The following is a 17,559-nucleotide window of genomic DNA, read 5'->3' as shown; positions in this document are numbered from 1 at the left end:
ATTGAACTAATTTGCTCATATTGATATTGATTATAAATTTATTTTAAAATGAAAATTACCAAGAGGGAACAAATATTATAACTATACCATCATTTGAACTCAATAGATATAATGACTTATAGAGGTTATTGATGTAAAATAGTGAAATATAACATTTTTGGCCAATATCATATCAATATCGTAGGTTTTTTGAGTGTTATGCAATGCACAAGTCAATAATCTAATCATAGATAATAGAATAACTCGTGAAATAATTAATTTATAATTTCTAATGGGACAAATTAAAATGTGGCACGCTTCAATGAGAAGGAAGTTTTTTTTAATATTATTTCAATTTCAATTATTTGTGTTAAAATTTAAAAATATCATGATCAATTTCTAAAAAGTTGCTACTCATTTCATTAACAAATATAAGACATTTTGTGAACAGTAAATATTAAAAAATATAAAGTATTTTTAGTGTTTCAAGATATAATTAATGTATTTTTTAAAAAGTATTTATAATAAATAAATTATTTTATATTTATTTTAAAGTAAAACATCCTGTTAAATAGAGGTAAATATAAAAGATTGTGTTATTTTAAATATAAATAACTATTTTATTAAATATAAAATTTAATTAAAAATATTTTATATTTTTTAATGAAGAAAGTAACTTAGTATTGATGCTTGAAAAGTATACTTTTGTCCTATTTATGTCCTATTTTCGTTAGCATAAAGTCCTATTTTTGTTAGATTACATGAATTTTTCGGTATCTCTCTCGTTTTAATATAAGTTTTGGCTCTCGTGAAAATTTGATAAATATTACAAATCCTCCCTTTTAGATAAAATACAAAATACATGTTATCTGACAAAAAAAAATACATTTTTTGAAAGAAAATACATCAAAGGTATTAAGTACTCTTTAAGAAATGCCAAGTTCATAGATTTGGAGAGAATCCAAGTTAGAATTGTACCAATCTCGGTTGAATATGCACAAGCCACCGGAAGTTAGTTGGCTTTTCTGTTCTTTGTTTGTTTGTTTGAATGTGTTTGGATGAAAGGATGAGATGAGATGGCTATTTCAAATTTCAATAATCAATACTGAGTCAATTTGTCCAGGTCAGTACAAATATAGATTATGTCATCACAAGTTAGTGCCAGTACTTGATATTAGACTTCTTACCTAATTCATTCTCGTTTTTTTATTATAAGGAAAAAAAAATTATGTCAATTTGGTTGCAGTACCAGTTATCGTACTCATACTGATGTGAGCCGCCCCAGCTAATTTTTTTTAAACAAAAATTACGTAATTAAATTTATAAATTTATTATACTTATTTTTACTTTCATCTAAATAACTTGATTTTAATTTCAAAAATTCTCCATTCATCCCATTTTATAAGATTAATTAAATACAGTTTAAAATTTTATTTTTAAAAAAATATAAATTTTTAAAAATACTCTTCATCACTTAATAAAGAAGGGATAGAAAGAAAGATATTTAAGGATTGCAATAATGAGAGTTAATTTCAGAATAAATTTGTTAATGAATCATTATCTTTTTCAAAAATATTTTCTATTTGAAACATCAAATCATTCCAAAAACAAAAAACCTTATAAACAGTGTTAATGGAGTAAATTAAAAGTATTAATAATAAGAGTTTTTTTTTTTGGTTGAAGTGATATCAATATTATATTATGACAGATTTTTGTATAATTGATTTAATTTATAAATTTGTGTTGGTTAGACAACATCTACCTAATTAATTTTAATCAATTTAAGCATTTGTGAACACGTGAATCCTATTTACAAGCTCTAGGATGATCCAGAGCAGAGTGAAAACATTTGGTTGGTGACTCCTTAAACAAATAAATAAATCAGAGGAGACCACACAAACGGGGCCTTGAACAGAACTGTCTTCCATTAGCTTTGATTATGGCCATAACTCCTGCTGTAACTCCAGCACACAGTATAGAAGACCAATAGTGCTGTATATTTCGCCCAGCTACAAAACAAACACACACAAAAAATCATGTCTTGTTTATATGGTCGCAGTTAAAAAGTATAATAAAATAAAGTAAAGGCTTCATTACAATTACTTACTCGTGGTTTAGAGTGTGTCTGTCACCTAACCTTTGCAGGGTTTGTTTTGTTATCATTCAACTATTCTTTTGGCACTTGTTACTCGTGTGTGTTAAAATTATTGGGATCGAGTGTGAGTAAATAATGAAGAGAAGTCTCACACTGAACAAGATCGAGATGAAGTAAAGAGTATTAAAGTAGAAAAATATTCATAAACCTAACGCCTTGTAATTTTGAGCCATGAGCTAGTGTTAAGTTTACTTGCACATTTCCGCTCTAAGCCTGACAGAAAGAAAAAAAGGAAAAAGATTCAAGAGATTTTCTCGTTGTCTGACATCATCTCAAGTCCCAACAGTATGACAAGTGAGAACTGGTGGCTAAATAAATGTGGAGATTGAAAGGTGCTCCCTTTGAGCCACAAAGCTCAATGTCTGTTGGATTCAATGTGAGTGAATGATGAAAAGAAGTCTCAAATTAAATAAAATTAAGATGAAGAGCATTAATTTCTATCGGACACTAAGGCTTATTTGGTTGCTGGAAAGAAAGGAAATGGAATAGATTATAAAAATAAAGATAAAAATAGAATGATCAAAATATGGAGGAGAGATAAGTCAACCATGTTTATGGGGAGGAAAGGGTGATTTACTTCAGGAAGTTGAGAATCATAATTCATGAAATTTATGAAAGGTATGGTGATTTTTATATTTGTGGTATATGGTATAAGGTTTTATCATATTTACCGTGAGTGGGAGGATAATTTAATTTATTTTTGTTTTTATTTCTTTAATTCATTTTATTTCCATCTGTTTCAGCAACCAAACGGGTCCTAAGAAACTATTCAAAAGCAGCAGCAGCAACATACCCAATCCCATTTAGTGAAGTTAGCTACATGGATCACATGATGTTATAAGGCTCTATCAACAACCATAAGGAACTACTCAAAAGCAAGTAGGGGAAAAAATTTAACGCTGAAATCGGTTGTCCTCTAAGCATTCACTGAATCGTTTCCTTAACAATGGATGCAAAAACCACATTGTGGTTCAGCAATACCCTAAGATTCAGAAAAATTACTCAATGGCACACTTTAAAGAACAAACCAATTTTGAACTAAGTAACATGGAAGAAAATTGTAAATTTCCAAAAATCAAAAGTGAACGGTTCATCTACGACCCTCTGCTCAGATGAGGGAAGATAACAAAGAACTGCATACCTTGTTGAACTGTGAAGGTTGTTATCGTCAAACCTCCTAGTATCAAAGCTGATGCCACTGGGAGATACTGCATGTTTTTAGTTGGCCACAGAACATGTCAATACCAATGACAATTCGCTCTACAAGTAATCTACGTCCACGTCCATAACCAACTAATCATGCACTTAGACTTAGTTTTAGAATTTTGCTACTAGGTTATCTGATTTTATGACATGTGAAGAAGTTTTCTTCAAGCAATCAACATGATAGTTGAAGAAAGAAAGAAAGAGGTTCACATCCTAAATTTTTACTAGAAAACTTTGTAATAAACACCTAAAGAAGTTCGTCTAGATATTGTTAACTCTTGTCCATTCAGAAATTCTTGTCTTCAAATGGTTGAATTTAGGCATGCCATGCTTGCTTCATAACATCGCAAAGCAAAAGCAAAAATTATGCTAGATGCACAATGCAGAAACTTTCTTAGTTTCATCAAAATAGAACTGGTTTCTTGGCCAAGTGGACATCTCTTAAATTATTTAATCAGGACACTCTTACTATACAAGGTTGCCTCAAGGAAATGACAAGATCCATTGCATAAATCACCCCATGACATGTCACTACTCATTACTTGTCAATTTCAGGATAAGGGCGGTGGAAAACAGCCAGATAAGGTGAATTTTACTACGTTTTTAAGTGCATGAGTACGTTGCCTTAATGGCAAGCTTATTGACCATTAATTTATGCTTATGATAGTTGATGAACCTACTACCAAGGCAAGGTATTAGGTATATGATACACCTTAAAATCTGCCCGAAAGCTATATAGACCATGGTGTTACTCACAGAGATAGACTCAAAGCCATTCAGCTGGAAGGGAGAAGGATTGTTTCTACTGACAGTATAGCGTCCACTAATCAGATCCAGAGCATCCTACAAAGGACAAGAAACTTAGTGAGGTTGAGTGGTCTTTAATTAAACTAAGGAAACTAACTGAAGATATTGATAAACTTGCCTGCCGAATCCCATCATGAAAATTATTTTGGTAATAACGTGAAAGTGCACTCACGCCATCTTTGATTATTCCGCCTATTGTTTGTTTTCCGTACCTGCACCATGATCTCAAAATGTATGAAAAAGAACATTTTGACTTGGGATTGCATACAGTTTAATTTACTTTACCTAACCAAGTCCCCTTTGAGGGCATGAGTCCCAGCATACTCAAGGCTAATCTCATCACCTTGCTCAGCCCACACTAAACAGAAAAAAAATTTAGTTCAAATAAGGGCAAAAATTCACCCAGGAAAAAGAAAATTGAAGGAATAGCCCAGAAATTTCATACTTGCTCTGAATTTTCCATATTCTTCCCCAAACATAGAAATGCAATCATAGGGTGTCAAAATTCCAATCCTTTGCAACTGCTGATTTAGAGACTTCTGACCCAGATAACACTGCAAATAGAGTTAAGATAGTTGAAAAGTCTAATTCTCTATGGAATGCTATGGATTACTCGTTCTGCACATCTTCAGACAGAAGGAAGAGAACTTAAGGTACAATATGGGGAAGTGGATTCAAAAGCTAGGACTCATTTTGCACAAATAGGCAAATGCTAAATTTTTAGAATTAAATTTTAAACATTGCATGTACAGACACTACATAAGAAATTTTCCAAGACGACAGAGAATAAGAACAGAATTAAACCTAGCAATTAACTGATCATTTATCTGCAAACCTGGGTAACATTTGTTCGATCAAGGCAATCAATGCAGTTAGCTCTGATAATTCCTCTCTGTTCCTCCAGGACATTCCCTTTTCCATCTATCAACAAATATCTGCTCAGCTCAAATAGCAATGTTAAAAGTCTGAATTACATCTAGATTGCAGCAAACAGTATCACTTGATGAGTTTCATATTACCTTTGCCTCTCAAAATCCTCTGAGATTTGATCATAGAGGATATCCAGATTATCAAAGTTTGAACTGCCACAGTGATGATGGAAATCAAAAGACACATATCTGTCATAATCCATTAGCCACAAAAATAAGTTAAACAAAAGAAAATAAGAATATAAAGATACAGATCGGACCAAGCATGCAGTGATAAAAAAATTTTGGCCACTACTGTTAAAGAAAATTTAAGTAATCAAGGGGGAAAAGTCTCAACTGCTACCTCACATTTTGTAGATTTTGCATTTCAGCAGCATATGCAGCACTTAATTGACCTTCATCGCCAATCTACAGCAGTAACATTAACAAGAATCTGCTCAAAAAAATGCACTCAAACCCCAAGTAACAAGAACTAGAGATTTTGGGGGATGGAAGAACGGTAGTGGAAAAGAAGTATTTAGACAAGTTCTAGATGAAAAACAACCACCATAACACATTTTCACTCAATCATGACAATCCTGCCTTTCATGCATTGACAAGATCTAAAAATTATTAAATTTACAAATAGCTCTGAAAAAAATGTTTATGACAGATTAATGGCTTAGTGTAGAAAGAAAAAGCACACAAACCATACTTTATCAGTTAGATCAACTGCTATAGTCTCTCCATATCTCTGAAATAGATCATGGAAATGGCGCTGTACAACATTTGACTGGAGCAGGAGAGATGAAAAATAAGTAAACTTATTTTCTTCTAGGCATGCATAACTTTGTCCTCATGGTTAAAACATTAAAGCACTAGCATAAAATTCTGAAATAGAAGGGCACCGTTTGTTCATGATTAATTATCCCAAGGCACGGTTTATAGCTCAGATCAACAATCTGCTCCCAAAGCAGAGGAATTGAACCTCGAACCTGCAAAACAATAATATGGATTACTAATCACGAGCAGGTGCAAAAAGGGAAAATTTTTCTTCACGAATAAGAGGTGTTCTATGGTTATATTATGCATGCAAATTGAAATTGAAAAAATGATTAACTTTGCATCAATAATATTAAATCCCACTGGTTAACAAATCCTATAAAATTGAGTAAGAAATATCTAGACTGAAACTAAGAAATTTAGGAATATATTCAAGCACAGGAACTACTTGAATGTTGTAAAATAAAATAGCCAAGCTATACCAGTATTAGATAAAATAGGGGGTTAATACTAACACATTCTCAAGGGCAAATTATTAGATCACCAGGCACCAACCCCCAAATCTGAAGGAAGATTGCTCCGACAACTATGAGCAGATTTCATCCCCCCAGCAATTATAATCACTGGATAATAGAGTCTTAAGGATAATGAGATATAGCAGCTGTTAATCCTAAGTATTTTTTCTTGTTGGAGACACCTAACCACTTTAATTGTAATAAAATACTATTATCCAATGAGTAAAACAAGAATACAAAATTAATTGTGTCTAAGAGCAAGACACATGAAAAAGTTCAAATATATTAACAACATTGAAAGACTAGATATACGCCACCAAAAAACTTCTCATTCTAAATGATTGTAATCCATCCAAATTCATCATAAATAATTATCATTTTCATCTTCCTAAACAAAATTAAAATAAATAAGCATATAATAAAATGGTTGATAGAACTTCCTTCATTTGGAATATACAATGTAAGGTAATTATAAGATATATTTATAGTAACAAAATAACACCAAGTTAATGGATAACAAATTTTAGAAAAAGTGACAAAATAATCTGTTTGTCCCCAAACTTAACACAAAAGTTCCATTTTCATCCCTTAAAGTAGCACTAGTTTCAAGTCGTCTTTTGACCACTCAAACTTCATCACTGTTTTGTGCTCTCCCTTACTTTATCAGAGACCCTACAGCAAGTTTTGCAGGACAGTGCATCTACTGGAGATCCAGTGCCTCGTAGATGATAGCATACCAAATGTGAGGCAAAACTATTTCAAGGCTGTCATTGCTTTATAAAGGCATGTTGACACAACATTGTCAAATAATACCTGTAATAATGAGGACATAAATTCTCCAGTCTCAAGCAACTGTTCAGTTTCAATGAAATTGGCAGTGTCACCTTCAAGGTTAGCTCCTCTTCTCCACATTCGTGTTCCTATCTCATCAAATTCCCAGATTAAAATAATTCTTAGATTTTTTTAATTATATTAATACTAATTATTATAAGGAGTCATCTCTAGGAATCATACCTAGACGCCGAGTACACCTCCGTGAAACTAACATTATTGTAGCATGTGAGTCCTTTAGCTTCAGCTCTGCTGTTTGGAAGCTTAGACCTCAGTTAAGGGAGACAAATTCGGTATCTCAAACTGAAAGTTACTTCTTAGTCATTATTTTCTTGCATTGACATTATATAGACAGCCTACGCACAAGCATGAGGGGGTGGGGTGGGACATACAAGAACTTTAAACTTCAGGATATTTCCTTGTACAATGGGAATAACGAATCTGTCAAGCTGCCATCAAGAAGATAAGTGTTAAAATAACAAACCTCAAGATCATACTGAGAGTGATAAGATGAAATCCATTAAGCCATAGGAAACAGTTTCTTCTCTTACAGAAAGCCAAAGCATTTTCACATTCACAAACAGGAAGTGATAACATATTGTCTAACCTTATACTCAATAAGATCCTCCAAAAGATGTTTGTTCCAGACAAATCGAGGATCAGCCTGGAAAAAATGGAAAAGAGAAGCTTTCAAGAGGCTTTTACTGAAAAGGATGATCAAAAGTCTCTTAGAAGAGAAACAGGTCTCCAAACGGATTTTTCATCATGTTCTCACCGGTTTCAGCAACATGAAGGGCCCCTGCCCCCACCCCCTTTCCATTGATACAAGAGCAACATACATGGACACATAAGAAAGCCAACCATAGAACTGTAGTTGGATACAGCTAAAGCTTTGATAGCATCATCAATTAGTATAGGTCGTTAAAGGATCACTTGATCACAGCATGTTCTCAAACTAACATAACATAGTTCAATTGCATATGATCAAAAAGTCACAGCTAGAAAGCTTCACTTTCACTGGAGACATGCAGGAGTAGATTTCAGCTTAGACAATTCATGCATTCAAAGATTTTGATTCCAGAAGATAAGGCAAGCTTTGTGCCAAGTCCTAACTAACCTGCTTCCAAATTGGCTTACTCATCCAACCTTCTATTAACTTACATCTTCGCTGCAAACTGATGAACTTGATAAATCACATATCAGGAACATCAATTGTGCAATAACGTCAATATAATTACAATACAATAATAATAACCACACCATCCGAAAACTGTAAATCTTACTTTAATGTAATATCTGTATCATATGAATAATACAATCCTGGCATTGACTCTACTATTTTCAACAGAGTCCTGAAGTAAGCCTCATCTTTTTTCTGCAGTAAGATAGTACACAGAAAAGGATTAAACTGCAACTGATATATAATATTTTAATGATGCCTGAATAGCTATGGACTACTCAAAACCTTACTTCTTGAGCAGTTGAAAACCTCAAAGCCTCATTGCAGGCCAGAAGTCTCATAGACATCAAGCGATATACTGGAAAACCAAGAAAGCTCCCAACTTCTTTACGAGAAGTTATAACAAGGACATAAGTTCCTATACCAGGAAAGCACATCAGTCAGTGCAGCTATGTATAAGGTAGCCATAGTTCTAGAATAGGTGGTTAACTTAGGGGAAAAAATAAAAAAGGGAGAAATAGGGAGAAAAGATTTAGTTCATATCATGTTTTGAACTAGCTCAGCTATGCTAGCTTTTGTGTCATGCTTAGGCAATGAATCAAGTCAAATGTAAAAAAAGGATGAATCCAAATAACTCAAGAAAAAAGCATGTAAGCATTTACCTACAAGTAATCTTATTGTTCCCACCAAACCGTAAATCGTAGAAGTCGTGGGAGAACCTTCAAGATCCGCGTCACCTGCAGGTTTATATTGAAAAAGGAACTTGTAAAGGTAATTATAAAAATAAAATCATGAATTCAAATGGATTTTATTACTCCCAATCATACATACATGGGAGTGAAAATACACGGCTATAAAAAGCTCAAAATGTAAGATATAGCGAAGCAAACAAATGACAACTTTCTGGTTCCCAAATAAAGACCTACCAACACCCACCGTGAGTAAGCAGCATAATACTCTTAAGTCCCACTTCTGAAGCACGTCTCAAAGCTATACGATCCATAACTCATGATACATTTCCAGGAAAAAAAAGAAAAAGAAAAAGCACCATCCTTGATAAATAGGTACAAGTAAGGGTGGAAACCCACTTCAACAGCAAGTCAACTAATTTAGAAGAGCATTTGCCGCTTTTTCTCGAGCATCATTCATTACTTGAAGCAACAAAGTTGAGTAACAGAAAAAGCATATTACCATCAATTAGACTGATTGTCCCGTCATGGCGACTAATCCAGAATCCTTGATCCGTAGGCTCAGGAGATTTAATCACGAATTTGTCCTGAAATTCATGCAATTCCAACTGGTCATGAAGCTTGAATCTTTCACCTGAACTCGAAAACTCCTCTTCAATCTCCATTCTTTACGGAATCGAAACGAGATCTCAGAAGATTTGACAGGACAACATTGAAAATTAGACTTTGTTGTTCATCTGCTTGTAATGATTCGTAGAAGGACAAGGAAATGAAAAGGAAGTCAGAAGAAGATAAACAACAACCCGTCGTTGACACCAAAAAAAAAAAAAAAAGGAAATGAAAGAGCATGAACCAAACTCGTTGATATGTCTGAAAATGAATAAAATATTAAATTTTTAAGAACTCTGGTCGAGAATGATAAGAGAGAGAATTAGAGGGAAATGCTAATAAAGGGTACCGAGTCTAACGACCATTGCGCACCTTCTTTTTTTTTTTTTTTTTACAATGTGCATATTTTAATTTTAATCTTTTAGTTAAAAAAAAGTACAAAATCTTTATCAACCAAATTCATATTTGAGAATGGAGAAAATAACGATCGAATCAATATAAATTGATGACCTGTACCTAGTTCTGGAGTTGTTATATAATCGCTGTCATTTGCTAATGTGATAGCTGTTTCCTGTTTGTGAGCATTTCGTGGGTAAAATCTGTTTAGAAATATCAATGCAAATTGAAACAGTGATTAAAGCCTCTTGTGCTTTACTCTCATGTCGGAAACACAAAATTGAATGGACTTTAAAAATTAATATAATGAGTTAATGTGAATTTTAGTTTAATATTGATCTATTATTTTGTTTTAATTCTTTAGAAATAATTATCACACTTAGACTGCTGATAGATAACATATCTTAATGCATATAGATGATATAATCGTTGTCACGTCCAAAAATGTCATAAAATAATACTGTATTACTCGCAATAACCATATTAATTATGCTTCTTTATAACATGGTTTGGTAGAGACAATGTCATCATTTTTGTATCAAACAAGATGAAATATCAATCATCCTTACAAAATATGAGAATGAAAATCTTCTTGGGATTATATTGAGACCGTATGCTTTTTCCAAGCGTGGATGTAGTATTAATTCATTCTTAAAATTTGAAAACGGAAGGGGCCAGGGGAAATGCAGCTGCTGAACATTTGATTTGCGTATTGTTTTGCATTCGTTAGTTAAAAAAAAAAATCTGCGAGAGTTTCATCCTAATTTTATGTTAGTTGTTAAGGCATGACAACCTTTCTTCTTTCTCCAAATTTAGGCTAACTATGAAACTCATCTAGTAAGATAAGAGAGCTAATGATTCGTGTAGCACCAACAAAAATTACAAATCATATAGTCAATTTCACTTAGCGAAAAAATATTGTTGTTATTGTTTGTGTAGTTTAAAAAGAAAATTTCAAATCATGTAGATAATCTCAAGTAGTGAAATAAAACTTACTCCCTGCATTCAAAAATATAAATATTTTTTGAAAAGTTGGATATTCAAAAATATAAGACATTTTTAATTTTTGAGGTGTAATCATTGCCTTTTTTTTCTCAAAAGTGCCCCCATTAATAATAACTTTATATTTATTATAGGGTGTTTAATAGGAATAAATATAAAAAATAAAGTTAGTGTAAAAGCAAGTAACTACTTTATTGGGAAGTGAAATTCAATTAAAATGCTTTATATTTTTTAATGAAAGAAATATTGTTTATGTAATTGAAAAAGAAAGGACTAGTGAGGAAGTGAAATATAAGTCTGAAATCAAAGAACATTGGTTAAATTATTATTTGGTCCTGAAATATAATAAACTTTTAATTTTACTTTTATTTAAATAAAAAATTTACAAATTTGCATTACATATATATTCTTTCTCATAATTAATGAGTTTAAATATGGATGATATTAAAAAAATATAATTAATATTCTATCAAATTAAATGTCTTATATTAAAGACCAAGTAATTTTTCAAAAAAGTGCACCATAGTAGAAATCGAAAGGAGTATCACAGAATAAAAAATATCAAAACCCTTCTCATTTTAACAAGTTTTTTACTTTTCACCTTTTTTCCTTCCCTCAACACTAACATGAAGCCCTGCAATTAAACAGGAGCAGACCGGGAGATAAGTCCAGAGAGGAGCAATAGAGCTAACAAGTTTCACTCTGAAACCAAGACCACATAATTTATCTTACACAAAAATATAACATACCTGTATATAACATATTAGTACAACTGAGCAAGAGGGCTTTATTCACTTTTAGCTCACCGGCATAGCCTCAGTGTCCTCCCATGCTCCCTAATCCTAGAACCAGTTACACCATTTCAAAAGAATGACTCAATGCTGAGAAGCTTGCACAACTACTTTTTGAATGAACTAGCCACTTCACCCTTTTCATACATGGAGATCAGAATATCACAACCTCCGACCAATTCTCCATTCAAAAAGATCTGCGGGAATGTGGGCCAATTGCTGTACTTCTTAAGCGTCTCTCTTAATCCATAGTTATGTTCTTCATCCAGCACATCAACACTCTCATAATCCACTCCTTCACTTTCAAGAATGCCAATCACCCTCTGGGAGAATCCACATAACGGTGCACTTCTAGAGCCCTTGATAAATGCAACCACCTTGTTCTCCTTTACCAACTTGTCAATCAGTTCCTCGAGGGGGACAGTCAATTGTGCATGGCGACCAGGGGTTAGTCGAAGATCCGCCTTCTTCTTAGGTGGCTGCTTCATCCAGGTGGCATTTCCTGATTCATTACCAGGTGGAATTTTTCCATTGGCTTTTAAGTGCTCTTCCATCCATGATTTCCATGCTTGGGTTAGAGTTTCTCTGTCTGGTTCATCTACCACCCCAACCTACAGCAGACAATTTTACAACGAAATCATTGTTAGGAAGGAAATATCACTGGGGAATGAGAACCTTAATCGGAACATCATCTTGAAGTAAAGAAGGAAGGCAAAAATCTTTGATCAATCTTCTCAGTTCGCTGATTGTGAGCGTCTGTGCTTCTATTCTATTTCAATGTTTTTACTTTTTAGGAAGAAGGGGAAAGCCCAAAAAAGGTTGAAATCTTTCCAGGATTGTCTCACTTCTCATAATAGTTTATTTACGTATCTATGCCTCGTATTATTTACCATCCTGGCATAACTGTTTCATTGAAACAGATGTCCAGAGCGATTGAAGCCAACTCAAATTCACAGCGAAGACATAGTTCTAACCATTTGGCTCTGCAAAAGATTCCTTCATTCATAACAAAACATATACAAACTTTCTGATCATGCAAACAAATAAAAGGCATTTGAGAGAAGTTTTATCTCAATTTTCACTCGCTTAACAATTGTTTGACAGGAATTTTTCCAGATTTCCCAGGTGCAGTGTTTTGTTCAAGTAGTTGTTAAGGGCCATAAACTCTGATTAAATAATGCACTAATCGCGTAATGCTTCCAATTCTCCACAAGAAGGCATCGGGAAATCAGGATTGTAAGTCTGGTGCTTTGACTTGGAGCTTCAAGGTCGTGGGGTTAAATTGTAGGACATTATTTTGAGTGGACAATGGTCATGGTAGAAAGGAGCAAGCTCATGCAACTCCAGATAAAGAAGGGGTGAAATAAAGTTTAATAGTTGTAAAATATCTTCTTCCTTTATAAGCATCATTAAGATGCTGCCAGTATGAAGTTGTATAGAACGACCTTCAAAATTGGATCACATAAGGTTGTACTTAAACCACATACCAAATCACTCTCTATGCCGGCCCATCTATTGTTCAGCTAAAATCCATCTTTTCAAGCATGGTGCTTGGTAAACTTCAGACAGCCCATCTATAATTCATGATGTAGACACCAGATTCAGTGATGAAAGCATCCTTGTGCAAAAACATACTATTTCATAAGCATATGCCATAAAGCCCTAAGGTTTCATATAATTGAGAGGGTAAGAAATGACATTCAAGGGGTGAAGCTAGCCGTGTATCAAAAGAAATAAGAAAGGTGAAAAATCATACGAGTGAAACAAAAAGTAAGTCAAGTGTATAAAACGCAACCATCATTCTATTCCTTTTATTGTAAGCAAGCAAACATAGGAGCAGAGCAACTATTTATGCTTTCCTTGTCCAGTTTTGCCTATGCACTCGATCAGTTTCTACTAATTTTCTCCTTTTCGGATTCTTCATTTCCAAACCAGTCACTTTCTTTCCCTTACTTTTCATAATTTGATACTTATTTTCTTTGCGGTAAGCCAAAGTTTTATTCTAAAATAGCTCCATTCGGGAGCTTGAAATGATGCTTGGTTTGTGAAAATTTTCTTTTAATTATACAATAGATATTTATAAGATATTTGATAATATGTATCCCGAGAGGAAATTAATCCTTTTATCAATATTTCCAATCTTACAAATAAGTTTCCAGTTCCTCGAGAAAATTAAGAAAACCAGTTTACCCTTACCTTCACGGCGCCAACGAGCTCTGGAACTGATTTCCGGTGAGCAGAAACGCTTGCTGCAATGTTACGCGATAAGCCAATGAACTGAAGATCGTTGTTTTTGTCGTAAATGGCATATACGCCGGTACCCGACGGCAGTTCGGCCGCGGCGCCCTCATTTTCCGGCAGCAGGACTATCGGATGCGTCTCCCCGAGGTTCTTGACAGCTAAAACTACCGGCCGCGGCCGAGGCTTATCTGTATCAATATTGTAGGGTTTCAGAGAAAGAGAGCGCAGAGTTAAAGAACGTTTGGCTTTGACCTGCGAACAGAGTGACGAAGCAAAGGTATTTTGTGGGAATGAAGAGAATAAACGAAGATAAGAGAAACTATGTGCTGAAGAAAGGTTGATAGTAGCCATTGATGATCGCTTAAAGCTCGCAGTGGGGGGAGGATTGAGAACCAGCGTTTAAGCCAGAACAGGCCCGACACTTCCTGGGCGTTCGATAGCTTGGAAGGCTGAGACGCAATTTTAGTATGGGTATTGATTTTGTGAATTGTAAATATGTAAACAAATAAACGTAGATAACAGAGACAGAGTTAGATTAATTTTTATTAAATGACAAGAAGATAAACTAAGAAAAAAATTGAATATTCTTTTGGCCAAAAAAATTGAATAGAGTTGAGACCAGCAAAATTTTCAAGCAAACATCACTTCTGTCCTATGAGAAGTTCGTAGAGAATGGGCAAAGTAATTTAAGATAATGAAATTTTTCCAGAGTGAAGTAATTTAAAACTATGAAATTATTTTCCATTTCCTATTAAGCACAATAATGGCAACGAGAGCATCTGATTTTTATTTTTTATTTTTTTGTCTTTCAAAATCAAGCAATTTTTTTATTTTATGAACATGAATCTAGATGAGTTGTGTGTAAGACTTACAAGAGTTAGGATGCACATATAAATTTAAAAAAAATACAAAGATAATTACAATGACGTCCTTACATCAGCAGTAGCAAGATTTAAATTGAATCCAAAATCTTATAGTCTCATTCGTGTCAATTTTTTATTATTTGTATTAATCTTTGTTAATCACCGTATGAAATAAGATTTTTAACAACTTTTGTTTGTTTGTTAGTTTTAAAAAAAAGGACTGAAGTTTCAACCAAAGGGCCCAAATTAAAGTGATTCATGTCATGATCCAGATAATTAAAAAATGATTTATGACTCAAGTCTCAACCAAAGGGCCCAGTTTTATTCGATATCGGCTTTGCTTCGCTGAAATATTGTGCCCCCACGCCTCCACTGAGCTCAAAATGCTGTGTCTCAGTAATAAAACAAATTCTTGGCTGTTAGTTTCAACTTTCGCCAAGCAATCCTAGCCTTCCATTGCCATTTTAATTTAATTTTTTTTTTTCATTCTTCTTCCAGAATCATTCATTCAATTTCAATGGGTTGCGGGCTCTAAGTTTCACAAGCTCATTGATGATCTCAGATCTTATTGTAAGCAGATGCAAAAAGCTTCGTTCTCGTTTGGCTCAGTGACAATTGATCTTCTATACTTCGTTTTTGCCACATATTCAAGATCTCCTTTAAATCTTAGATTTGAAAATCTTTGGAAATTAAGATTTATCAATCGATCTCGAGGTTCAAAGGAGAGTGGAAGGGGAAGAACTCTACTGCTAAAATATGTGTAAGTTCTCTCTATTTCTTAGGACTTTGATTTATTCTACTTTATTCTTCTGGTTAGCATGTATTAATATTAATTATTAATTTATTATTTATTATTAATTTTGTTCATTAGCTGTTACTTCTACTTCTGCATGTTGTATTAGGAAATAAAGGGCAAGATTCAATTTGTGAAGAATGTGCATGATGTTGTTGCTAATGTCAGATAACTTGTTTCTGACATTGTTGTTATATTCGATAACACAAACAAAATTTTGTTGGTCTAACATGGTTAATTATTAGCTTTTTTGGCTTTATTCAATGACGTTTATCTAATTAATAAAGTATATATTGTGCTTTATTTAGATGGAAAAATTACTGATAAATTTGCTTCATTTGATTGAAGATTGAGGAAAGAGATAAGTTCTAGAAATCATAAACTCATTTTCATGTGAACAAAGATCAAGGGGGTGTTATGCATGGGCATTACAAAAGTTGCAAAGCTATATTAAGGATGAATGATTTGCTTATCCTTTATGGTTTATTGGCATTGAAAATATAAAAGGAATTATTTCTTGTATTAATTTTGCATATTATAAGGTCCTAAAGAGTGACATGCATTTTTAGATAATTTAAGTATCTTAAGTATTCCTAATCTTCTCATTGTGGGCTATGTATACACCCTCTATTCCCTTTTTGTTCCAAAACTTAGGTGCTTAAATTAAAGTTAATGGCAATTTCTACTCTTCGTATTGCTATTAGTATTGTGCCTTGCAATTGAATGAGATGCTTGCAGTTGAATGGGAACTTCTTTTTTAAGCACATTTTGGGGTCATTTACTGCAACCTTCACTCACCAGTGGTGCAATTTTTTGTATTGACTTTTATATACAAGTTAAGTACCTCATTGATGGATTATTGGTTAAATACTTTATAAAAAATTGAGGGGTTAATTGTTTTTAAATAAGCTACAGTAACTTTATATTTGATACTATCTTGATACCAAACACAATTGCTTCAATGTATTATAAGCCAACCAATAGGTAAGTAGCATTACTTTAGCTTCATGCTTAAAATTTAATGTTAGAAATATCTCATTATTGCACATTAAGGTTAATGACTCATGACAATGTAACATTGGCCATATATTGTGAAATTATAATCGCAATCCAAAAATAAAGAAGTCAAATTGTCAACTTAGAGAAAAGGCTATGAACATGAGCTATTAACATTAGCTATATTTTTAAAAAGAGAGCAGCCCAAGAAGAGCGAAGGCTATATAATCATTAAATGGCTTATATGACCAACACACAAGAGCATTCCAAGTAAAATATGGAATAAAAAGGGAGTGGAATTTGGAACAAATAGGAAGCAAACAAAATGAAATGAAGCATCCCAATTCCCAAGAGTAATAGAAGCAATGGCCAAAACAATAGGAAGCAAATGTAACTAACATAAACTAATGGCTGAAATAAAGGAGTTGAATTAGATAACATCATTTAGGAGGATTTGAGTTGAATTGTAAACTTGTATTTGTTCATGAAGAATATAAATAAGTATTGTGCTATCTTGAAACTATAAAGTGTATTAAAAGTTCCATTGATTTGAATAAAAGTTAATCATTTGAAATTGTTATAATTGACCATTTGTGAATGCTTAGCTAAACTCTACTGCTTCAAGTGATATTATATCACAATCAAATGGTGCCTATATTCAAGAAAAGAAAAAGAATGATTAAATACATATGGTATAGATCAATAAACTAGTTAGAATATCATGTACTTACCATCAATAAATTTGTAAAAGTCATTTGACTTGCTTTAGGTGTATTAACATTATGATCATGTTCTTCTCTAGTTGAGGTATCTTC

At 33.1% G+C, this 17,559-nt stretch overlaps 2 protein-coding genes across 5 annotated transcripts; both read right to left on the bottom strand.

The window, feature by feature from the left end:
• Positions 1–1,726: 1,726 nt before the first annotated feature.
• Positions 1,727–9,917, bottom strand: LOC129290847 (phosphoinositide phosphatase SAC8). Of its 4 annotated transcripts, none has more exons than XM_054927893.1 (20): positions 9,556–9,916; positions 9,027–9,101; positions 8,655–8,782; positions 8,468–8,559; positions 8,302–8,359; positions 7,792–7,848; positions 7,602–7,633; positions 7,368–7,450; positions 7,167–7,273; positions 5,964–6,050; positions 5,771–5,848; positions 5,420–5,484; positions 5,167–5,229; positions 4,983–5,082; positions 4,593–4,701; positions 4,433–4,505; positions 4,266–4,359; positions 4,097–4,183; positions 3,276–3,342; positions 1,727–1,988 (listed from the first exon to the last, which is right to left on the bottom strand). In XM_054927893.1, exons 1-20 carry the CDS (start codon positions 9,716–9,718, stop codon positions 1,861–1,863), a joined length of 1,746 nt encoding a protein of 581 aa, XP_054783868.1. In that variant the 5' UTR covers positions 9,719–9,916; the 3' UTR covers positions 1,727–1,860. The 4 variants fall into 4 exon arrangements, with proteins under 4 accessions (XP_054783868.1, XP_054783867.1, XP_054783870.1 ...); XM_054927892.1 differs by having other exon boundaries at positions 5,167–5,265; positions 9,556–9,915; XM_054927895.1 differs by lacking the exon at positions 5,771–5,848 and having other exon boundaries at positions 9,556–9,917.
• A 1,825-nt stretch (positions 9,918–11,742) lies between these two features.
• Positions 11,743–14,573, bottom strand: LOC129290388 (bifunctional monothiol glutaredoxin-S16, chloroplastic). Its single transcript, XM_054927144.1, has 2 exons — positions 14,048–14,573; positions 11,743–12,462 (listed from the first exon to the last, which is right to left on the bottom strand). Exons 1-2 carry the CDS (start codon positions 14,441–14,443, stop codon positions 11,959–11,961), a joined length of 900 nt encoding a protein of 299 aa, XP_054783119.1. The 5' UTR covers positions 14,444–14,573; the 3' UTR covers positions 11,743–11,958.
• Positions 14,574–17,559: the final 2,986 nt, after the last annotated feature.

Source organism: Prosopis cineraria, unplaced genomic scaffold (assembly GCF_029017545.1).
Source record: "Prosopis cineraria cultivar Desert tree isolate PC_DT_omini unplaced genomic scaffold, ASM2901754v1 PC13, whole genome shotgun sequence".
Lineage (NCBI taxonomy): Eukaryota > Viridiplantae > Streptophyta > Magnoliopsida > Fabales > Fabaceae > Prosopis > Prosopis cineraria.
Note: the sequence above shows the minus strand (reverse complement) of the source record. Positions and strands in the feature narration are given on the sequence as shown.